This window comes from Oncorhynchus mykiss, chromosome 12 (assembly GCF_013265735.2).
Source record: "Oncorhynchus mykiss isolate Arlee chromosome 12, USDA_OmykA_1.1, whole genome shotgun sequence".
NCBI classification, from domain to species: Eukaryota; Metazoa; Chordata; class Actinopteri; order Salmoniformes; family Salmonidae; genus Oncorhynchus; species Oncorhynchus mykiss.
In genome coordinates, this window is record NC_048576.1 from 36,292,284 (window position 1) to 36,317,388 (window position 25,105).

The 25,105-nt window shown below is 43.2% G+C and overlaps 2 protein-coding genes across 3 annotated transcripts in view; both read right to left on the minus strand.

Annotated features, from left to right (window-relative positions):
• Nucleotides 1-423: 423 nt before the first annotated feature.
• LOC110537516 (arginine--tRNA ligase, cytoplasmic) lies at nucleotides 424-18,591 on the minus strand. Its single transcript, XM_021623620.2, has 15 exons — nucleotides 18,435-18,591; nucleotides 16,907-17,041; nucleotides 16,396-16,584; nucleotides 16,019-16,127; nucleotides 15,510-15,610; nucleotides 15,296-15,417; nucleotides 14,785-14,905; nucleotides 14,407-14,536; nucleotides 13,599-13,703; nucleotides 13,182-13,360; nucleotides 12,582-12,691; nucleotides 11,703-11,808; nucleotides 9,976-10,148; nucleotides 4,268-4,515; nucleotides 424-673 (listed from the first exon to the last, which is right to left on the minus strand). The coding sequence occupies exons 1-15, from the start codon at nucleotides 18,477-18,479 to the stop codon at nucleotides 564-566; spliced, it is 1,983 nt and encodes a 660-aa protein (XP_021479295.1). The 5' UTR covers nucleotides 18,480-18,591; the 3' UTR covers nucleotides 424-563.
• A 240-nt stretch (nucleotides 18,592-18,831) lies between these two features.
• LOC110537517 (protein KIBRA) overlaps nucleotides 18,832-25,105 on the minus strand; it is a 46,909-nt gene continuing 40,635 nt past the window's right edge. For both annotated transcript variants that reach the window (XM_036937475.1, XM_021623621.2), the window contains exons 20-22: nucleotides 24,706-24,936; nucleotides 23,513-23,631; nucleotides 18,832-22,919 (exon numbers count right to left, since the gene is read on the minus strand). In XM_036937475.1, coding sequence (XP_036793370.1) covers nucleotides 22,853-22,919; nucleotides 23,513-23,631; nucleotides 24,706-24,936 — 417 coding nt within the window. In that variant the 3' untranslated portion in view covers nucleotides 18,832-22,852. The remainder of the gene's footprint in view (nucleotides 22,920-23,512; nucleotides 23,632-24,705; nucleotides 24,937-25,105) is intronic.

The window sequence follows — 25,105 nt, forward strand, 5'->3', positions numbered from 1 at the left end:
TGACCAATATCACAGGTGCATGGGTTACAAATATGTATATGGGTTTCAAGTCAGATGACAGATGGGGCAGCTGGACTAAGATGACAGAAAACCTTCTCACTGTTAGCCAAAATAATATGCTCTATTTAACCGTCCACACTGCAAGAAAGGATACATGTTAAGCTACTTATGCTCCCTTCGTTCACGGCCGATCGACGTCTTTCATCTGAAATACTGTATTATTTGGCCGGGTCAGGATCGGCCCAGATTTACTGCAATAAACAAAGGTCAATGTCTAACACATACATCTCGAATCCCCGGTGCAATAATTGAGCTGTAGCCTAAGTCAGTATTGCTGTTTTGGCAGCCTCTCCAGACATTCCTCAATCTCTTGGTAGGTATTCTGACATTTAAATGGAGAATGATGAGCAGGGTGCCAGATCCTTTTTCTTTTTTACAAGCAGTAATTTTTATTTTATTTGGTATACAGTAAGATCCCAGGTGACGTTAATGGGTTGAAGAGGCTTTTTTTTCTGTCGTCCGAGGAGATGGGAGGAGGGCATTGTGATGTCACTGTGATGAGGTCACATCCTGGAGACAGGGTTGATGCCCAGGATGTCGAAGCCTTTGGCCATGATGGCGGCAGTGGCATCACACAGGAGCATCCTCCACATGTTGACCTTTACCACCTCACCTGTCAAGAGACAGAGACAGAGAGAGAGATGGGTCAACACATAGATCGGAGGTCATTTCAATACCATACAATTACATCACAATAATAGAGCAGTCACTAAATCAATGATCCATGGGACAATCAGGAGATCCAATAGAAATTAAGCCAGAGGGAGGGCAAATTAAACAGACGAGTCATTATAGGACATGGACATTGATGTAATTGACAAACAATACCACTTCCCCTTCATTTACACTAACAAATCATCTGTTACTGTCATATTAGAGTCATTCAAGCACTTGGTAATGTCCATGCCATTGTCATCCAATGATATACATCCCAGTCAGCTCCTTTAAAACCAGTTTAGCAAAGGATGACAAAAGCAAAGAGAGGGTGTTATTGAGAACCACCCATAGGCTACTCATGAAAGACTGCCATTTGTCTGTAGACCAGAATTTGTATGGTTAAAACTCGATTTGGCCTTCATTGTTACTAAGGGTGGAAAACAAGCTGATATTCAGAATGTAATTCTTTAGAGTCTAGACATTGGGGGAGGTGTTAAACTGATATGGATTTTTTTTTTTTTAAAGATCGTCATACTATGGATCATTTAGCTATTTTATTTAGAAAATAAGGTAACGCTTTAGGTATAAAAAAATATTTTAAAAAAATATACATACATACATACATACATACATACATATATACATACATATATATAAATATACATACAGTGCCTTGCGAAAGTATTCGGCCCCCTAGAACTTTGCGACCTTTTGCCACATTTCAGGCTTCAAACATAAAGATATAAAACTGTATTTTTTTGTGAAGAATCAACAACAAGTGGGACACAATCATGAAGTGGAACGACATTTATTGGATATTTCTTTTTTAACTTTTTTAACAAATCAAAAACTGAAAAATTGGGCGTGCAAAATTATTCAGCCCCCTTAAATTAATAATTTGTAACGCCACCTTTTGCTGCGATTACAGCTGTAAGTCGCTTGGGGTATGTCTATCAGTTTTGCACATCGAGAGACTGACATTTTTTCCCATTCCTCCTTGCAAAACAGCTCGAGCTCAGTGAGGTTGGATGGAGAGCATTTGTGAACAGCAGTTTTCAGTTCTTTCCACAGATTCTCGATTGGATTCAGGTCTGGACTTTGACTTGGCCATTCTAACACCTGGATATGTTTATTTTTGAACCATTCCATTGTAGATTTTGCTTTATGTTTTGGATCATTGTCTTATTGGAAGACAAATCTCCGTCCCAGTCTCAGGTCTTTTGCAGACTCCATCAGGTTTTCTTCCAGAATGGTCCTGTATTTGGCTCCATCCATCATCCCATCAATTTTAACCATCTTCCCTGTCCCTGCTGAAGAAAAGCAGGCCCAAACCATGATGCTGTCACCACCATGTTTGACAGTGGGGATGGTGTGTTCATGGTGATGAGGTGTGTTGCTTTTACGCCAAACATAACGTTTTGCATTGTTGCCAATTTTGGTTTCATCTGACCAGAGCACCTTCTTCCACATGTTTGGTGTGTCTCCCAGGTGGCTTGTGGCAAACTTTAAACAACACTTTTTATGGATATCTTTAAGAAATTGTTTTCTTCTTGCCACTCTTCCATAAAGGCCAGATTTGTGCAATATACGACTGATTGTTGTCCTATGGACAGAGTCTCCCACCTCAGCTGTAGATCTCTGCAGTTCATCCAGAGTGATCATGGGCCTCTTGGCTGCATCTCTGATCAGTCTTCTCCTTGTATGAGCTGAAAGTTTAGAGGGACGGCCAGGTCTTGGTAGATTTGCAGTGGTCTGATACTCCTTCCATTTCAATATTATCGCTTGCACAGTGCTCCTTGTGATGTTTAAAGCTTGGGAAATCTTTTTGTATCCAAATCCGGCTTTAAACTTCTTCACAACAGTATCTCGGACCTGCCTGGTGTGTTCCTTGTTCTTCACGATGCTCTCTGCGCTTTTAACGGACCTCTGAGACTATCACAGTGCAGGTGCATTTATACGGAGACTTGATTACACACAGGTGGATTGTATTTATCATCATTAGTCATTTAGGTCAACATTGGATCATTCAGAGATCCTCACTGAACTTCTGGAGAGAGTTTGCTGCACTGAAAGTAAAGGGGCTGAATAATTTTGCACGCACAATTTTTCAGTTTTTGATTTGTTAAAAAAGTTTGAAATATCCAATAAATGTCGTTCCACTTCATGATTGTGTCCCACTTGTTGTTGATTCTTCACAAAAAAATACAGTTTTATATCTTTATGTTTGAAGCCTGAAATGTGGCAAAAGGTCGCAAAGTTCAAGGGGGCCGAATACTTTCGCAAGGCACTGTATATATATATAAATATACATACATATATATATATACAAATTATTTGATAAAAGATTGATGTTGACCTTTACTACTAAAGCCCATATAAACGCATTGAATAACATTCATAAATGGAAAAAAAGGTACAGTCAAAGAATAAATAATAAGAAACAAGGTTGAAGTGTCAGTCCAAAAATAAATAAATAAATAAACACACACACACACACACACACACACACACACAAACACTTTATCTTTATTTAACTAGGTCAGTTAAGAACATTCTTATTTTCAATGACGGCCTGGAAACAGTGGGTTAACTGCCTTGTTCAGGCATACACACACACAGTAGCATTCCAGGTGAAGCTGGTTGAGAGAATGTCAAGAGTGCAAAGCTGTCAAGGCAAAGGGTGGTTTTATATTTGAATAATCTAAAATAGACAACATATTTTGATTTGGTTAACACTTTTGGTTACTACATGATTCCATTTGTGTTATTTCATAGTTGTGATGTCTTCACTATTATTCTAGAGTGTAGAAAACAGTAAAAATAAAGAAAAACCCTGAAATGAGTCGGACGGTCCAAACTTTGCCTGGAACTGTACATAAAATATAATATCAGATATATATTTAACCCAAGTTTTGGGGTAGGCACCTTCTTACTTCCATTAGTTTTTTAAATACGGTACCGGTTACCTTCAGACGAGTGCCGTGACACTTGTGGGGTCGTGAGAACACGATCGTGTTCGTGAGAGTCTCCCCTTTCCATAGAGTTCCATAGTGTAGTGTGTGTCAATCAACTCTAGGGGGTTTATGTGCTATAATTCACACTCAATTTGGTTGCGAGGAGGTCTAACTTGGGGGCTAACTCCTGAGCAGAACGTTAGGCTAGCACTCTGTTGTATTTTAAACCCTGGGTAAATAGGACTTAACATTAGCGACGCGGCCCACCGTAGGGTAAATGCTTACAAATGCGAGTGGATGGGCTAACAACGTCACTTGCTCTCTGACACCTCTGACTGGTGTGGTTTGTGATTGTCCCTCACAATGGGATATTTAGGATTATTTGAGGCCAGCCGAAGTCTGGGGCTGTGCACGAAAGCAACTACCGAATGGCAAAGCCAAGAAAAATCACAGATTTTAAGAGTACTCCTAAAAGGGATATGTATAACCACCATTTAGTATGGACCATTGGATGGATGGATGTATAGATGAATGGAGACAGATCAACTAACGGACACTTTCTCTCAGCCTCCATCACCCCAGTGTCTCTGCCCTACCTGTCTGGCGGTCCTTCTCGATACAGTAACAGCTGTCGTAGAACTCTGTGAAGGTCGTGGCCAGCTCATACAGGTAGTCACACAGCGTGTGGAGCAGCAGGTCATCCAGGATCTTCTGCAGGATCTCAGGGAAGCGCAGGAGACACTTGCCCAACTTCCACTCCTTGTCGTGTTCCAAGAGCACCTCCGTGGTCTCTGCTGCTTTACGGAGCGCTGCCTCGTCGATGTTAGCCAACCGGGCTATGGACCTGCAGACACAGGAGGGGAAGGGATATGTGAAGTAGGATATAAATGGCAGACCAGTTCCATTTTATAAAGTCTACCTATATTGTGATTACATTGTAACTAGGCAGGTTATCACATGATTAGAGCAACACGTGTTAGATGGGACTACAATTGACTTGAAAATCCCTGGTGATGCTGCAGATCCAGATATATTATGCTCCAGCGAACTGAACTCTCTTGGACAGATGAAATTGCGAGAATCTGTCAAGGCTCACATAGAATTACGTGACTACGAGCAGCAGTAGTTCCTGGTTTAGGGTTTGAATCATTGATTATTTGGACGAATCAGGATGCGGCGAAGACAGTGCTTAAACTGGCACAGTGACTTTCAAGCTTGTGTGAGGATGATAAACGGTTTCCACAGCCACAAAGTCAAAATTGTCTATATCATAAACGCCAACATTCCCTTTTTGGCCATGATAAACATGGGTGAAATTAGCAGAAGGGAGGGGTTTGGCCCAGAGTTTCCGTTTGCGAGGGAGGAGACTTTGCTTCCTTCCTTTGCACAAAGGTAATCACAATTGTTAATGGCATTTCCCCCCCAGAAGTAAAACAGGAAATGATAAACTTACGTGAGATAACTTTACTTCTGGGTAACCGAGATTAGTTGGAGCATGATGCCGGCTATCAAAAGAGACTATATCTGATCCTGACTGGGACTGACAGTGAACCAAATGATCCCAGAACAATGCCATTGTGTTCTTTGGCTATCTACAACCGCAGATCCACAAGATGAGCAGCATCCGGGGTTTCAAACCCAATGCTCAAACAAGCGTGTGTAACCCCAGTTCCCCTCCACAGCAGGAGCCACCGCCACCTGTGAGTGCACTATTGACTTAGTCTGTTACCATTACCATAGCATACCATAGCTCGAAAATCTATCGAAAATCTATCGCCAGTTTTGTACGGCGCAGCGCGGCTCGGAACGGAACATACCGGACCAATTTTTCTCTCCATGTCCCTGGATTTCAACTGCTCTCTGGACATTCATACCCGGATCTCACAGCTAGCTAGCTGCTATCCGTGTGACAGTCGGCTTTCGTCGATTCCGGAGCAAACATCGATTGTTCCGGTGCTAGCCAGCTCCGTCAATCACGCCTGAGTTCCATCATTCACTCCTGGGCTGCAGTCACCTATCCGGACCCGTTTCACTGCCTACGCGGAGCCCCACCGGGCCTTCACAACCGGACTGCCGACGTTATCTACCTGAAGGAGATCCGGCTGGCTCCTCTGTCGCGACGTTACCGGAACGCCCATCTGCAGCCCGCTAACCGTTAGCTGTCTTTCCGGCTGCTATCTGAATAGACAATCGGACAATTTATTTATTTGAATTATTATGTTTTCTTCTCGGGCCTCTATAACTATATCTATTGTTCTTATTTTTGTTGTTGTTGTGTGATTTGGATTAATCCCCTCTACCACACGGAACCCCACTAATCTACTGACCGAACGCAAGAGGTGGCTAACAACAGACTCCATCCTATGCTAGCTTGCTACCGGTTGGCTTGGCTAGCTGTCTAAATCGCCGTGACCCTAAACCAACCTCTCCACTCACTGGACCCTTTTGATCACTCGACTAAGCATGCCTCTCCTTAATGTCAATATGTCTTGTCCATTGCTGTTCTGGTTAGTGTTTATTGGCTTATTTCACTGTAGAGCCTCTAGTCCTGCTCACTATACCTTATCCAACCTATTAGTTCCACCACCCACACATGCAATGACATCTCCTGGTTTCAATGATGTTTCTAGAGACAATATCTCTCTCTTCATCACTCAATACCTAGGTTTACCTCCACTGTATTCACATCCTACCTTACCTTTGTCTGTACATTATACCTTGATGCTATTTTATCGCCCCCAGAAACCTCCTTTTACTCTCTGTTCCAGACGTTCTAGACGACCAATTCTTATTGCTTTTAGTCGCACCCTTATTCTACTCCTCCTATGTTCCTCTGGCGATGTAGAGGTGAATCCAGGCCCTGCAGTGCCTAGCTCCACTCCTATTCCCCAGGCGCTCTCTTTTGACGACTTCTGTAACCGTAATAGCCTTGGTTTCATGCATGTTAACATTAGAAGCCTCCTCCCTAAGTTTGTTCTATTCACTGCTTTAGCACACTCTGCCAACCCGGATGTTCTAGCTGTGTCTGAATCCTGGCTTAGGAAGACCACCAAAAATTCAGACATTTTAATTCCAAACTACAACATTTTCAGACAAGATAGAACTGCCAAAGGGGGCGGTGTTGCAATCTACTGCAAAGATAGCCTGCAGAGTTCTGTCCTACTATCCAGGTCTGTACCCAAACAATTTGAACTTCTACTTTTAAAAATCCACCTCTCTAAAAACAAGTCTCTCACCGTTGCCGCCTGCTATAGACCACCCTCTGCCCCCAGCTGTGCTCTGGACACCATATGTGAACTGATTGCCCCCCATCTATCTTCAGAGCTCGTGCTGCTAGGCGACCTAAACTGGAACATGCTTAACACCCCAGCCATCCTACAATCTAAACTTGATGCCCTCAATCTCACACAAATTATCAATGAACCTACCAGGTACCTCCCCAAAGCCTTAAACACGGGCACCCTCATAGATATCATCCTAACCAACTTCCCCTCTAAATACACCTCTGCTGTCTTCAACCAAGATCTCAGCGATCACTGCCTCATTGCCTGCATCCGTAATGGGTCAGCGGTCAAGCGACCTCCTCTCATCACTGTAAAACGCTCCCTGAAACACTTCAGCGAGCAGGCCTTTCTAATCGACCTGGCCGGGGTATCCTGGAAGGATATTGACCTCATCCCGTCAGTAGAGGATGCCTGGATATTTTTTAAAAATGCCTTCCTAACCATCTTAAATAAACATGCCCCATTCAAGAAATTTAGAACCAGGAACAGATATAGCCCTTGGTTCTCCCCAGACCTGACTGCCCTTAATCAACACAAAAACGTCCTATGGCGTTCTGCATTAGCATCGAACAGCCCCCGTGATATGCAGCTGTTCAGGGAAGCTAGAAACCATTATACACAGGCAGTTAGAAAAGCCAAGGCTAGCTTTTTCAAGCAGAAATTTGCTTCTTGCAACACTAACTCAAAAAAGTTCTGGGACACTGTAAGTAAGTCCATGGAGAATAAGAACACCTCCTCCCAGCTGCCCACTGCACTGAAGATAGGAAACACTGTCACCACTGATAAATCCACCATAATTGAAAATTTCAATAAGCATTTTTCTACTGCTGGCCATGCTTTCCACCTGGCTACTCCTACCCCTGTCAACAGCACTGCACCCCCAACAGCAACTCGCCCAAGCCTTCCCCATTTCTCCTTCTCCCAAATCCATTCAGCTGATGTTCTGAAAGAGCTGCAAAATCTGGACCCCTACAAATCAGCCGGGCTAGACAATCTGGAACCTTTCTTTCTAAAATTATCTGCCGAAATTGTTGCCACCCCTATTACTAGCCTGTTCAACCTCTCTTTCGTGTCGTCTGAGATTCCCAAAGATTGGAAAGCAGCTGCGGTCATCCCCCTCTTCAAAGGGGGGGACACTCTTGACCCAAACTGCTACAGACCTATATCTATCCTACCATGCCTTTCTAAGGTCTTCGAAAGCCAAGTCAACAAACAGATTACCGACCATTTTGAATCTCACCATACCTTCTCTGCTATGCAATCTGGTTTCAGAGCTGGTCATGGGTGCACCTCAGCCACGCTCAAGGTCCTAAACGATATCTTAACCGCCATCGATAAGAAACATTACTGTGCAGCCGTATTCATTGATCTGGCCAAGGCTTTCGACTCTGTCAATCACCACATCCTCATCGGCAGACTCAACAGCCTTGGTTTCTCAAATGATTGCCTCGCCTGGTTCACCAACTACTTCTCTGATAGAGTTCAGTGTGTCAAATCTGAGGGTCTGTTGTCCGGACCTCTGGCAGTCTCTATGGGGGTGCCACAGGGTTCAATTCTTGGACCGACTCTCTTCTCTGTATACATCAATGAGGTCGCTCTTGCTGCTGGTGAGTCTCTGATCCACCTCTACGCAGACGACACCATTCTGTATACTTCCGGCCCTTCTTTGGACACTGTGTTAACAACCCTCCAGGCAAGCTTCAATGCCATACAACTCTCCTTCCGTGGCCTCCAACTGCTCTTAAATACAAGTAAAACTAAATGCATGCTCTTCAACCGATCACTACCTGCACCTACCCGCCTGTCCAACATCACTACTCTGGACGGCTCTGACTTAGAATACGTGGACAACTACAAATACTTAGGTGTCTGGTTAGACTGTAAACTCTCCTTCCAGACCCATATCAAACATCTCCAATCCAAAGTTAAATCTAGAATTGGCTTCCTATTTCGCAACAAAGCATCCTTCACTCATGCTGCCAAACATACCCTTGTAAAACTGACCATCCTACCAATCCTCGACTTTGGCGATGTAATTTACAAAATAGCCTCCAATACCCTACTCAACAAACTGGATGCAGTCTATCACAGTGCAATCCGTTTTGTCACCAAAGCCCCATATACTACCCACCATTGCGACCTGTACGCTCTCGTTGGCTGGCCCTCGCTTCATACTCGTCGCCAAACCCACTGGCTCCATGTCATCTACAAGACCCTGCTAGGTAAAGTCCCCCCTTATCTCAGCTCGCTGGTCACCATAGCATCTCCCACCTGTAGCACACGCTCCAGCAGGTATATCTCTCTAGTCACCCCCAAAACCAATTCTTTCTTTGGCCGTCTCTCTTTCCAGTTCTCTGCTGCCAATGACTGGAACGAACTACAAAAATCTCTGAAACTGGAAACACTTATCTCCCTCACTAGCTTTAAGCACCAACTGTCAGAGCAGCTCACAGATTACTGCACCTGTACATAGCCCACATATAATTTAGCCCTATCAACTACCTCTTTCCCAACTGTATTTAATTTATTTATTTATTTTGCTCCTTTGCACCCCATTATTTTTATTTCTACTTTGCACATTCTTCCATTGCAAAACTACCATTCCAGTGTTTTACTTGCTATATTGTATTTACCTTGCCATCAAGGCCTTTTTTGCCTTTACCTCCCTTCTCACCTCATTTGCTCACATTGTATATAGACTTGTTTATACTTTATTATTGACTGTATGTTTGTTTTACTCCATGTGTAACTCTGTGTTGTTGTATCTGTCGAACTGCTTTGCTTTATCTTGGCCAGGTCGCAATTGTAAATGAGAACTTGTTCTCAACTTGCCTACCTGGTTAAATAAAGGTAAATAAATAAATAAATAAATAAATTGACCACCCTGAACAAGACGGCTTTTCCCCTCTCCACTCATGTACAGATAAATGGAGACAGATTGGGGGCGTGGCCACTCTGGGTTAATACCACCAGGGGACTGTAAGGGTAGGGGGTGAGTGTAGTTCCCAGGGATGGCTCACCTGATGCGGGTGAAGGCGTAGAGGAGGTAGGCGGCCGTGTTGCCCCGGTCATCCAGCATTTTGTCGAAGGAGAACACGTAGTCGTTGATGCGGTTGTGAGACAGGTCGGCATACTTGATGCAGCCGAACGCCACCGAACGCTGGGCCTTGGTCAGATCCTCCGTGCTCAGAACCTGGGGCACACAGACATCTTATGATCAGAGTTACAGCCAATCAGCATGTGTTCAGTCACTTGGTATCGGAGATGGGTTACAACTTGTTTCTGTGTGTCACAAGATATCTGGGATAAGTTGAAATACTGTATTGCTATGAGTTGGACCTGGCATTCTGACATCCATGTCGAGTCAAATCTCCTTTTATGTATGGACAGGCTCACAAGTACCGAGAGAGAGTGGATTGTGTTCTTTAGCATTTGTATGTATAGGATTTGTGTGCTTGAGTGTTTTGAGCAGGGCGGGTTTATTCTAATGAGGTTGGGACAAACAAATCAAATGTTATTTGTCACATGCGCCAAAAACAACAATGCAGACCTTACCGTGAAATGCTTACTTACAAGCCCTTAAACAACAATGCAGTTTGAATAAAATAGAGTTAAGAAAATATTTACTAAATAAACTAAAGTAAAAAATGAAAAAAAATTAGGCTGTACACAAGGGGTACCGACACCCAGTCAATGTGTGGGGGGGTACAGGTTAGTCAAGGTAACTTGTACATGAAGGTAGGAGTAAAGTGACGATGCATAGATAATAAACAGTGAGTAGCAGCAATGTAAAAACAAAGGGGGGGGGGGGGGGGTCAGGATGCTCTCGATGGTGCAGCTGTAGAACTTTTTGATGATCAAAGGATCCATGCCAAATCTTTTCAGTCCCCTGAGGGGGAAAAGGCTTTGTCGTGACCTCTTCACAACATTCTTGGTCGTCCGGAACAGCTGGTTCTCTCATGCATGCTTCATGTGGCAGGGTTGGGCGCGTGGCCAGCTCTATGGTGCCAACGATGCTACGTAGGGGCCTGGAGAGAAACGGGCTGAGGGGGGTACGCTTACTGCACTAACAAAATAAAAAGATCTCAGAATAGATCTGAGTTGGCTCCCTCAGCCGGCGTTTGCTTAATTGATTACGCCCTAGGGAACAGCGCAATTATACGCCCACTAACTTTTCCGCATAATTTAATGCAGCGTGTGTAACTTTCGATATCCTTGACAATTATAGGCTTAGCAAAAACATATCAGCCAAACCACACTTCAGAGGACCTCTTCTTTCTTCATAGAAACAAACACAAGTAATAGGATCAGAAAAAAAGAGGCGGCTGCGATTTGCAGGCAGACAGCTATGCCAGGTGGAAGCAGTATGCGTTTATGTATCCCAAAAGCCTTTAGAACACAAAGATTAGAGAGAGAGGCATCGTTCACAGTGCTGTGTTCAACGCAGGAGACAATCTGCAAGAGCAGTAGCTGTTTGTTCTCTGTTTAAAACTCAAAATGGACTCACTGTTGTGCTTCAGTAAAGACTTCACACAACCAGGCTAGTTTCACACTCATTAGTAAGATGACTGTTCAGGCTGTAGTAATGACGTTTTCTACACTCTCCTGTCAGTGTTTGGGTGGGTGCGGTGCACTTTCGTCCCAGCCAAGTACTATCAATTATCACACCTGATTTGGCCCTGCGAAGAGTTGAAGAGTTTATGGTTATTCAGTAATGTTGGAAAGACAGGCAGCATCCATTCTTCACCTTGTCCCTGTCCTTCTCCTTGAGTTTGTCCATGGACCTCTTCAGGCCTTCATCCAGCAGGTCCATCAGCCTCACCGTGTCCCCGGAGCGAGTCTTAAACTTCTTTCTGTGGACAAACAGACAAAGAAAACACTCAGGCCCTGTTCAAATCCACCTCAAAAACACATCCTTCCTTCCTTCACCACGAATCAAACATAAGTACTGTTCCACTTACATGGCTCTATCCAATCATGTTCAATGAATGAAATCATGTTAAATTAGTGATCATGAGAAAGGAAGTGTGCTTTTCCACTTTCCCGTATTGGACTGTGACCAGCGTTTGACAGTGCTTCAGCTTCCTCCCAGCCTACAGCAAAGTACCAGGTGCTAACCACCACTTAGTTGGCTCCTCTCACCTCCCCTACAGCCTCTTACGACCAACACAACACATTCTCTGCCTGTGTTTGATGTTTTATTAATGCACTAGGTGACATTATCTGCTCGGTAACGATACTCCAAGTAGCCATACACAACAAGACGATGCGCGACCAATGGGCCAATAGAGCAAATAATGGACAAATAAAAGCTAAGTGTGCTAATTCAATAGGCCAGAAGTGGGTGGGTATTCTCTTGGACGGCCCAGTACAGTATACTGAGCTATGAACACTAAATTAGGCATGTGTCTGTGATTGTTGGGACTATGCCAATCTGGGTCGCATTCATTAGGCACCAAATGGAAGAAAATGTACTGAAACAGGAGGGGCACCCTGGACTTGCCCAATAAGAATCACTCATTTTTTGTTTTCTGTTGCAAACTCTTTTAAAACTGTTTTATTGTTGTGTGCCCTAATGAATAGGACCCTGGAAAAAAAATGACTGAAATAATTTGTAGGTACTCACTTGTCCTCTCCCAGCACCACTCCGAAACCAGCGTGCTCCACTCGTGTCACATTGGGGTCGTACCAGCCAATCATCTGAGCCGCTGCAAACACTACCTGGAAGTGGGTGCCCTGTTGTGAAGAAAAAAAACAGACATGCACATAATAAACTAAAGTCACACAAAAAAAAACATTTGAATGTTTCGACAGAGTTTGACAGGCTATTAGTGACGGTGAGCCTAATGATTTAGCATGTACGATCCATTCCAGTAGAAACTTCAACAGCATAAAAATGACAGTGAACACTCAGACAAGGCAATGCTTGTGGTCATGAACTACAGTGAGTGGGCAGCACTCTGAAGTCCCCTACTCATATCTGTCCTTGACAGTCTTCTCACAGAGAAACCAAGACACAGACAGCTGACCCCAAGTGGATTACATTTTCAGCAGGTGACACCGTTGGTGTCAAAGCTAGGATCTCAGTGGCACAACAGAGGTAGCATGGTCCCAAATTTGTTGGTCACAAATGCTGTCCTTGTCAAAGCCAAACATGTATTGCATGACAATGAGTAACATATCACAAACAGACTGGCACTCAGACTTCCCTCCACACCCTTCTCACCTGGCCGCTGTCCGTCACGTAGATGATGATGTCTGCCTTCTCGTCAAAGAGCCGGTGGCGCAGTGCGGCCAGGTCTGATGTGTCGTAGGTGTAGCCACCATCAGACTTCACCACCGTCAGGGGGATCTGCTGGCCCGGGGCAAACACTATCTTACGGCCCTCATCCATCTCCACCAGGCCTGGAGGGAGGAAGGGAGGGAAAGAGAGCGAGTGAGTGAGTAAAAAATGAGTGTGAGTATTGCTGAGACAACAGTGCCCCCTTCTGGTCACATAGGCCAACTACAGAAAACTGCACAGTACAGCAACCAACCTGAGCCGAAGAGTACATGATGTCCTTCTAGCGCAATATGAATAAGCTGAAAATCAACTGAATGACAACGTAAAGCTATCTGTTTTGATTGATTCAAACTGAATGACCTTTGGCCTCAAACTCTTTGACCACGGCGGTCATCTTCTCCTGGTAGAAGGACTCTCCTCTCTCGATGATCTGGATGTCCAGACAGTTGTAGACCTTCTGGAATTCTACGAGAGACAAAGACAAGAGTTGGAGGGTAAATCTCTGTTAGAGTACAGTAGCAACACCAGGGGAATATCAGTACTAAACACACTGCATGTCTTTGGATGAGACTCGAGGAAATGAAGTCACACATTCAGTGGGGGAAAAAAAAGAGAAAAGGATGGAGCAACCTAATTGCCCTTCCTCAGCTGGGTCTCTGTGGGGACTGATGGCTGATAAAGGCATTGGAAACATATTGTCTCTCTCTATCTTCCTATCTATCACGTCAAGGTTTAAATCCTTCCAGAGATGGCACACAGTATGGAGAGCTGTGACCTGTCAGAGGTCCAATGCCTCACGCCTGCCATGACCTTTATCACACACACAAATTAAACAAAACTGACAATAGAGCAGTCACCATGAAAACTAGTGTGAAGAACCTCATCACCCCATGTGAACCTCCCATTTTTAAGATTTGAAAAACTCCATGACGCTGATAAACATCAAACAGTCCAATATGGCCAATGCCACACCTTCATCTGTGTGTCTGATTGTGACATTTCATTCAAAGCTAAACTACTGCAGCCTATATCTTTATTTTTGTGATTTTACTTGTGCTAAATAATGTTATCTTTGACTCTTCACAGTACTTGGCATAAGGTCTAACTACCCCTAGATCAAAGCCTTTATAATACATTTGGACTTTCATCATCCATTCATCCCACTCACCATTCCTGGAAACGTCACAGATGAGGTTCCATCCTTTGATGAAAGCTGGGTCTTTGCTCTGCAGCTTGACCACACACTGGTAGGCCCTCTTCTTAAAGTCTTCCTCCTCGTCAAAACGCTTCTTAGACTCCTGGGACACACAGACAGGGAGGAATCACTCATATCAGCAGGGGAGAAAATAGGTAACATATCTGATGACAACTAGTGAGGAACAGAATGTATTGTATGTCTAGGATAGTCTACACAACTCAAACGTTGGCCAGAAGAAAGGACATGCCATGTCTGAGGCCATACCCTTGTCCTTTTCTTTTTTTAAACCCACCACCTCCATCTAGTGGTCAACTTTATAGAAAAAGCAGCTGTTTTGGGTGGACTCACTTTGTAGAAGGCCTGCAGGTCTCCGATAGGAGGGGATACGGTCAGGTAGTTTGGGAACTTGTCTTGCAGGTGAGCGATGAGCATCCCAAACTGGGTGCCCCAGTCCCCTACGTGATTCAGCCTGTTGTACAAAACACAAATAAATGCAGTGATGACATGGTAAACAAACACACACACACAAAAAAGGATATACTGCAGGGCAGGATGTCACATAAATAAACTAGCATACGGTGTAATGTAGGGCTGGCTCTGGCTCAGTTGGCATTAATTTGGCTCAGTCATGGTATATTAGTGACTTGCATTTGCTACAGCTGTTTAATAATGTACCATAAATACTATACACACATTCATAGGTTTTTGTTTAGGTACTGTTTTATTACCATTTATTTGACCATGTACTTTAAGTAAACACCTGGTCATTTCTGTACCATAAAATAAAGTGTTACCAGTACACTTCAAAAAGATAAACTGAAGTTGTATTTATACGTCATATTTTGACTGACGTACTGACCTCAAGACGTCGTAGCCCAGGAACTCAAAGAGACGACACATGCTGTCCCCAATGATTGTGGAGCGCAGGTGACCTACGTGCATCTCCTTGGCGATGTTAGGAGATGAGAAGTCCACAACCACCTAGAAAACCCAAACACACAGAAGATTCATCCCCACATTTAAAAAGGGAAAAGGGCAACGGTTGGGTCTGTAAAAGCAGGATGTTCGCCTACCTTCTTCTTGCTCTCTAAGGGAGGAGGTTGGACACCGTTGAGTAGCAGGTTGGTCAGCAGTTTGGACACAAACGATCTCTTAAGGTGAACATTGATGAACCCTGAGGGTACAAAAAGCAATGTAACAGCCCTCAAGGTTAATTGAGCACATGACTATAATCAATTAAATCTAGAATCCTTAGTTGCTGCATCCATTTTTGGACTTCGAAATTAATTATATATACCCATTGACTCTTGAAGAATATAACTTATAAATGCCTCATGAGCTCAAACTGTAATACCCCTACAGAACCCAAAATAAGCTTGCTTTTCTCCATTGTTCGTAAACTATGTAAATGTGAACAAACACGGTATATAGCCTTATAACATGGTTAAAACGATATCATGGATGGTCATCTATAGCTCAGACTATGAATTTCAGAGTGGTCACATTTCTCCAGGTCCATCCCTCAGCTTTGTGTTTGTTTCAACTAAGGACTCTATCTTAAATATTGTATGCGGGCAAAAACCTGGTCCAGCTATTTCTGTCTTCTCAATGAGCTCATTGTCAGGAATGTTCTGCTGAATATTCTCAGCGATCTGCCTGGGGTTCACTTTCAGGCCCTTTGATTTCATCATCTGAAACACAAGTCCAAAACAATTACACTCCCATTTCATTCACCACCTAACAGCTCAAATGAAAGTTGAGCTATTGATATTTAGGCTATATGCTAAAATCGATAGACTGAAAGAAAGAGTTAGAGAGAGATCAGTGGGGGAGAGATCAGAGGGACAGCAAGACAACACAAACACATATCAAAACAGGTAAGAAATTAAGAGCGAGTGTAAAAGAGATTCAGAGAAAAGAAGAGTCAGAGAATAAGATCCATCAGTGTTCTAGGCCCACCTGGGCCATGGCCATAGCGCTGTTACACTGGTAGTCCCCAAACTTGGCCTGCTGGTTGGGGGTGACGGCCAGGGGAGGGTTCTCCAGGTCGGGACAGGCCTCCCGGATGGCCTCCCCAAAGATCTCCTGCAGGCGCTGGTTGATGTTCATCATGGTTTTACTACACTGGCTCCTCTCCTCCTGCAGACTCTGGATAGAGAAAATAGACAGAGCGCACTACAATACAATGTATAGAGGACAACCTATAAAGGAAACCCAGAATCTCTCCTCCCCTTCCACAGGATCTTTGGGGCAGAGCATAGAGAGACAGCCCTTCAGTAGAACTTATAGAGCAACTCAGCCTCTGTCTCTCTCTCTCACCCTCTCTTCTGACCAGTAATGAAAGAGGACATAACAGGTGAAACTAAGCATTTAGTCACCTCCTGTGTGTATGAACAAGAACGATATCTCGATCCCATAACATTAATGTAGCTAGAGCGGCGTGTGGAAATTCCTACTAGTGATCACTCACCCTTTTGAGGACATTGAGGCGGTATTTGAGCTTGGCATTCTCCTCTCTCAGCCCATCCAGGTGCGAGGACAAACCCAGGCCCTGTGGGTTCTTCAGGCTCTCAAGCTCTGCAGTCAGGGAATGGATCTCCAGCTCCTAGACGGGGAAAGGGTTCACAGTCAACAAAATGTCCTGCCTCTACGAAAACATTGATTGAGGTACAATGTGCAGTGTATGACAATATTCAGGCCTTTGACTCAAACTAAGGCTTAGGTACTGATATCAGCACAGATTGAGGAAATCTGATGTCACGCCCGTCAGAACAAAATTCAAACCATCAGCTAGCAAATAATTGTCTATTACAGAACAATGTTGATTTAATATGATTATTATCAGTAAATAGATGGGAAGGGCCGCACACTGCATCTTCCTTCGTCATCAACATCAAAGGTGTTTTCAAGACAACTGGGAACTTTATATATATATATACAATTTAAAAAACTAGGTCAAATCATGACGTCAGTGATCTTCAGGTTGAAAGTCGGAGCTCTAGAAAGATGTCCGACTTTCAATTCCGAGTTGGATGACCGTTCAAAACTATTTTTCCCATTCAGATCTTGATTTTTTTCCTGAGTTCCCAGTTGTTCTGAATGCGGCATGAGTGACAGCTGACTTACCTGGTGTAAAAGTACTACTATTTATATATTTGACAACTTTTACTTTACTACATTCCTAATGAAAATAATGTACTTTTTACTCCATACATTTTCCCTGACACACCCAAAAGTACTCGTTACATTTTGAATGCTTATCAGGACAGAACATTTTTCCAATTTACACACTTATCAAGAAAACACTTCTGCCTCTGATCTGGGAGTCTCACTAAACACACATGCTTCGTTTGTCATTATAAACTGGGTGGTTTAATCCCTGAATGCTGATTAACTATTTTAGAAATTACATTTACTTTTGATACTTAACAGGTTCAGTATATTTAAAACCACTTACTTTTACTCAAGTAACTAACTGCCGAGTGGTGCAGCGGTCTAAGGCTTTCAATCTCAGTGCTAGAGGCGTCACTACAGACATCCTGGTTCGAATCCACCCTGTATCACAACCGACAGTGATTGGGAGTCTCATAGGACGGCGCACATTGGCCCAGCGTCGTCCGGGTTTGGCCGGTGTAGGCCGTCATTGTAAACAAGCATTTATTCTTAACTGACTTGCCTAGTAAATAAAATAAAAATAATTAAGTCGTTTTCTATTAAAGGTATATTTACTTTTAGTATGACAATTGGGTAATTTTTTCACACGCAGAGAGCGAGACTGGCCGGCTAGAATACCACAAAGATAACACTTTAGCCTGAATTCACGTTTTATAGCAACTAGCAAGCTGCTACGTTTAGCTAGTTACAAGCAGAACTACAAGTTGGCTAGCCACACATTACGTCAGCAACTAACCCACATGTCCACGTTAGCGAAGCTACACTTGCTTAATTTCATTGCATTATTGCAAACCAAGAGGTATACGTAAAGTATCAGAGCTGACCTGCTGTTGAATTCGGGACGTGTAACCAGCCACAGGATCTCCCATTTTCAGTAAAGTATAGAACAGTAAATTAGCGTTTGCTTCTGTTGCTAAATTACTTTCTTTTGAATGCGAGTTGAACCCGGCTTAGATGAGGAAGAGGCATTGAAGTTAAATGTCGGAAATTCCATTTACCGCCCTCGTGTGGGGTACCCAATGTACTACCACAGACGAATAGGTAGGTACTTCAGTCATAGGCTATAACGTTATGCTTGAACTTTCAAAACATAGCAAGTGTTAAATTTTATTGCTACTTATTGCCGTTTATGTTTTTTGTCAAAGCGTTTGTCAAAATTCAGTGCTCTGCAAACGCGTTTCATTGACATTAAATACACAAAAGAGGGGAAAGCACAGGCAATAGTAGAACAAAAGAACTTATTTTTATTTGTGAAACTACAAAACATTTTTTTTTGTGCTGGTGAAATATTTACAAATCTGGTTGACAGTAGTGTCCATAATAAAATTCACAGCTTTCCAGGAGTCTTACGAGAAAGGAAACAAAACAGCACACCCAAATCACAAAGTGCAATAAATACATGCTGTATTTCTCAAACAATCTCTATACACATACCAGTATCATTGCCATCCTTAATACAACAGAGCAAATAATAAACAAAAATGCACTTGAACTTCAAAACAATAATTATAGATCACAACCTACAAGACAGTTTCTGACATGATTTTTTGGATTACTCGAAGCAAGACCGACTACATCATTTGTTTCTGATGAAATGGACTTTTCTACAATATATATGCCGGGTGGTGTTATAGAAAAGTACATTTGAGCCTTTAGTCAATCGTGACTAGCTTCAGTTAATCACATAGTACTGTTCCATCCAGACATAGTGTAATCCAATCAGAAGTCCTAATGTAAGACCTCTGTTCCCTCTCTCTACACTGGAGTAAATTGTGATTTCTTTTTAAGTAAACAGTTCACATTCAACTGCAAATAATACACATTATTTTAGGCAACAAAAAGTAGTGTTCTCTTCTTGGATGGTGACCACATTTTCAACTCCAGTTAAAATCAGATTTCATCTAAAAACAACACTCTCCAAAGGATCCATTCACAGTATACAGTTCATGTCCGATTCCAGTAGAATAGATGGTGTGCCGTCAACAGTGGCTTTCCTTTACAGTAGTGAAGTGCAACATTGTACAGTTTAATATTCTAACAAAATGGAAATGGTCCAAAGGAGAAAAAAACATTTGTAACATTATATTTAACTAAATTAAACTGTGTGTTTGTATTCAATTTGCAAGGGGTGTCTAGCTAATTGTGCATGACAAAGAGGTTATAACGATATCACACTAACCTAGAGAGTGCGCAAGAAAGCAACCCATATTATATCCATTTGGGTGACTAAGACGGTGTGTGCCTGTGTGACTGCCTACACCATTTAACAGAAAAGTGAAATTGAGAAAACAAAATTACAACTTAGCAATAAAAGACAGGAGTATCACAATAACCCAAGAAACATTCTTTATCACTAGCTAAAGCTCACAGGTCAAGTTTATGAAAATAGTGCACATCAAGGCAAAAGACAACCCGTAAGGAAAGGGTAGATTAAAAAAGTAGAGTAGGAATGAAACACAATCTAATCTAACATTATTAGTATGGGGTAGAATAGAAAAATCCTTTCTGATGTTCAAATCAGGGTATCATTTTATTCACAGAGTATGAAACATGCAATGTATTCATCAAACTACAAGGCAATGTCAACTGGGGTGGGACACTGGACACCAGTGAGTTCTGCTCATCATTTGCAGAACGTTAAGAGCCAATTCATGCCCATTCAAATCCAACAAAGGTCATGTGCTATTACATAAATTCAGTTGCTGGGCCACTCTGGTGTCGTCAACACTGAAAGTGACTTCATTGGAGGACCATTCAGCTGAGGAAGGGAATGTGATTCATTCCACTGACTCCTCTCTACCTTTAGAGTCATTGTGCTCATTCTATGGCCAAATTCAATTAGCATGAACCTGTTTGTTTCATTGTCATCCAGCCTGTTGTGGATTGGGCAAATCTCTACATTACCACAGTGGTATTAGCCAAGAGTTGAATTGAGCTTTATATCGTCTCTGACTACATCAGGTCTTAGGGTGCTACGTATGTATGGTGTTAAACAGTTTTCCATTGAGAGGGAAAGAAGCTAGCTATGTTTCTGTAGAAAATAAGGTTACAGTTCTGGCTTCTCCAATATGAGTAGAATGTAATTCAGGCCATTTATAATTGGTATCACAATCATGCTTGGTCAACACCAAAAAAAGGCCTGTGTGAGTAGGATTTGTTAAAAAGCTAAATCCAAAACACTCCACAGACATTTGCATCTGCATTGAATATGTGAACAGGGGCCCTTGCCAATGTATATCCCCTTATGATCACCCCTCCAAACTCTCATCCAACACATCTCTATCATCTCAAATGCCATCCAAGTGTTTACAGGGAATGTGGGTAGCAAGCTGACTGTTCTTATCTAATCTAGATCACCCACCCTGTAGTTTCCAGTGGCCTAGTTATAAACAGCTCTCATTTCTGCCTGTACTGCCTGTTGATCCACTAACACGTTTCACTTCATCACATTTCATTAAACACAGACACTACGAGTCGCCTCTGAAGATGACAGACGTGATCATTCGCTACAGAGCCAGATATGTGCTCCCGACACTACCACTGACTGACACATCGAGAGCAGTGTTGAAAGCCAGTTTTGCAAGGCACCGTGTAGGACTTTGTGAGGTCTCCTAACAGAGAGAGAGGGCAACATGGCTGGTTTAAGCAGCTCCATATGGTACTAGTAGTGTAGCCTGGTTCCAAACCTGTTAGTGCTGTCTTGTCAACTCCTGTGGTCATTGATGTGACAACTCGCCATGCAGTATCTCTCCTTTGCCACGATAATCCATCCACCTGACAGGTGTAGCATATCAAGAAGCTGGTTAAACAGCCGGATCATTACAAAGGTGCACCTTGTGCTGGGTACAATAAAAGGCCACTAAAATGTGCAGTTTTGTCACACAAAACACAATGCCACATATGTCTCAAGTTAAGGGGGCGTGCAATATGCATGCTGACTGCAGGAATGTCCACCAGAGCTGTTGTCAGAATTTCCTACCATAAGCCGCCTCCGTCGTTCTAGAGAATTTCGCAATATTCCCAACTGGCTTCACAACCACATGTGACCACGTCAGCCCAGGACCTCCACATCCGGCTCCTTCACCTGTGGGATCATCTGAGACCAGCCAGTCAGACAGCTGATGAAACTGAGGTGTATTTCAGTCTGTAATAAACTTATTTTGTGGGGGGAACAAAACTCATTCTGATTGGCTGGGCCTGGTTCCCAAGTGGGTAGGCCTATGCCCTCCCAGGGCCCACCCATCTCAGCACCCTGTTGTTGCATTTATATTTTTGTTCAGTATACTTGGGAGTTCTCAGTTGCTCCATGATTTTTGGATCACTTCACTTGGGTTTTGACTCATACAATAAAGGTGGAGTTTATCATCAGCAATGATCTTCATCAAATGCAAATTAATGACCTTCATAAAATGCACTTCTTCTGTTTCACAATCATAATGTGCTTCGTTAAACGGTGATTCAACAATCAATCCTGCCCAGAGAAGAGCACTCCTCCCACTTCTTCAACCCCTTCACTCTTTTTTAGGTTCCTATTTTAAAAGTGCACAAACTATCCGATAAACTACCTGAGTATTAGAGAGAGTTAGTGCAGTTCTTACACAATGCTGAGAGATAGTGTGTGCACCAGTGAGAGTCACTACAAGAGCCATGTACTGTATAGATGACCTGACTGGTAATACATACACAGTAGACAGTGTGCAGTAATAAGACAACACAATGCCACTAGGGACAGACAGCTGGTTACAATATACTGTACAACCAACCACTCATCCGGTCAAAGTACACCATCATTCAATCAGAATGTTGATTTTGTAGATGTGTTGTGCTATAAATCATGTTGAAATAAAGTACCTCTGTGGGTCTATATTCACATCTTAGATTACAGCGAGTAAGTGGTCCTGGCTAATGAAAATAACAGCATTTGTCATCTCTATCTTTTCATATTTCACACAGAAAGCACCGGTGTGGTATTGGAATGACGATTTTACCGTAAAACATGTAAAGGTAGCTACCAACATCCACTTATTAGTAACAGTAAAATAATGCTACAGAGTGGAGAAAATAAAAAGAATGCATGTTGCTAGGTGATAATAACAAAAACTGTACAGATGAGCAACAGAAAAACTTTTAAAAAAAGTTTTTCTATACATTATTATTCTCCATTCTTCATTTTACCACCAGAAGTCTGTGTCAGTCATCTCCTTGGAAACAGCAGTTCAGACTGTGGAATACTTGAAATGCGCTACACGTCGTCGGCAGGCAGATCAGGAATGTTGATCTTTGCACGAGTGAAGAAGGCCATCTTCTCTCTGAAATCAGAAGAGTTTCCATCTTCACATGAGCCAAAAAACACAACGAACCTCCCCTTCTATACGGTGAACAGAACAGATTTTTATTTTGAATGGTGGGCTATGTGCAGTGCTTGACTTAAGCAGGAGCTTACCGGGGCTGAGTACTGGCACCTCAAATGTTCTACTGCTTGAGCTCCCTTATAGAATATAATCTCAAAAGTATTGCGGAGCTCCTGCACCTAAACATAAGTATTACCGGTACCCAACATGATTACCGGCCCTATTTGAGCCCAAGTCAAGCACTGACTACGTGTTCACTGAGGCAAACTTCTTTCAGTCACTTCAGAGCCAGGGTCAATCAATCCCAGTCCACATCACAGCCATTTTTCCCGCTCAAAATTCCCTATCATCTTACATTCCTAGACTAACTGGCATACAAATGGAATGGACCACAAATTGTGCTTCATTCAACTGGACCTAATGAGACCTGGTGAGAGAAGCTAAAAACAAATTTATACATTGACATTCATCCAATACATGGGGAACGAGATATGGCTTAATGGATCAACACTGCACTGTTGCTGTTCTGTAATGTATTCTACTGTACTGACCTGAAGGACTGGACCTCTGGCACCTCTTTCCTGCTCTGGCCTCGGATCTTGTGGACGTCCTTGGCCGCAGCGCGCATCATCTTTTCCACCCTCTGCTCCTGCAGCTGCTCCTCACGGGTCTGCAGACAACACCACACAGATGCTTAGAGAGAAGCTGGAAAATAGGCTTAAACAACTCCTCATGGCCAGTCAACAGCTAGAACAGCATTTAAACCCACTTAATATTTCACAGGTGTGTATTGGAACAACAATGTATAATAAAATCTAATAAACTCATCAAAAAAAGAAACATCCCTTTTTCAGGACCCTGTCTTTCAAAGATGATTCATAAAAATCCAAATAACTAAACACCATTCCCCATGCTTGTTCAATGAACCATAAACAATTAATGAACATGCACCGGTGGAACGGTCGTTAAGACACTAACAGCTTACTTAGGACACTAAAGAGGCCTTCCTACGGACTCTGAAAAATACCAAAAGAAAGATGCCCCTGGTCCCTGCGTGAATGTGCATTAGGCATGCTGCAAGGAGGAATGAGGACTGCAGATGTGGCCAGGGCAATAAATTGCAATGTCCGTACTGAGAGACGCCTAAGACAGCGCTACAGGGAGACAGGATGGACAGCTGATCGTCTTCGCAGTGACAGACCACGTGTAACAACACCTGCACAGGATCGGTACATCACACCTGCGGGACAGGTACAGGATGGCAACAACAACTGCCCGAGTTACACAAGGAACGCACAATCCCTCCCATCAGTGCTCAGACTGTCCGCAACAGGTAATAGTACTGAATATAGCTGGTGGCCACACCAGATACTGACTGTTACTTTTGATTTTGACCACCCCCTTTTGTTCAGGGACACATTATTCAATTTCTGTTAGTCACATGTCTGTGGAACTTGTTCAGTTTATGCCTCAGTTGTTGAATCTTGTTATGTTCATACAAATATTTACACATGTTAAGTTTGCTGAAAATAAACGCAGTTGACAGTGAGAGGACGTTTCTTTTTTTGCTGAGTTTATATAACTACTAGGTGAGAGACTCCTACTGGTCTCAAAGTCTGTCTGAAAAGGTAACCTATCCCTATATAGTGCACTACTGCACTAGAGGTTGCAATTCTAGAACCACCCGAAAACGTATTGGTGACAGACCGATTGTTGTGGGGGTCAGTATCTCTCCCTCTCCCACCTGTTTCTCAGCCTGTCTGAGCAGCAGACGGAAGCGCTCGTCGTCCTGCACCCAGGTGGGGAGGTCTCTGGTGCCTTGCTGCCGGGCTCTCTCCAGCTGCTCCTTCAGCTCCCTGAGGACTCGAAGCTCCTGGGACAGCCGCGTGTGACGAGTCCTGGACACCTGCAGGTCCAGCTCCAAGTCCAGACTGGTCCGCAGCAGCCCATCCAGGCCCCGCACCGGCACCGGGGGCTGAGGGGGAGGAGAGGAGGGAGAGGAAGATGGAAACGGTGAGTTTATGATTGATACATTACACTCTCAGACATAAACACACATTTTTCTCTTCCTAACACACATAGGAAGGTACAAGGAGACAGAGCAGCTATTTCCCAGTGGCCCCCTCCCCTTTCCTCTCTTAGCA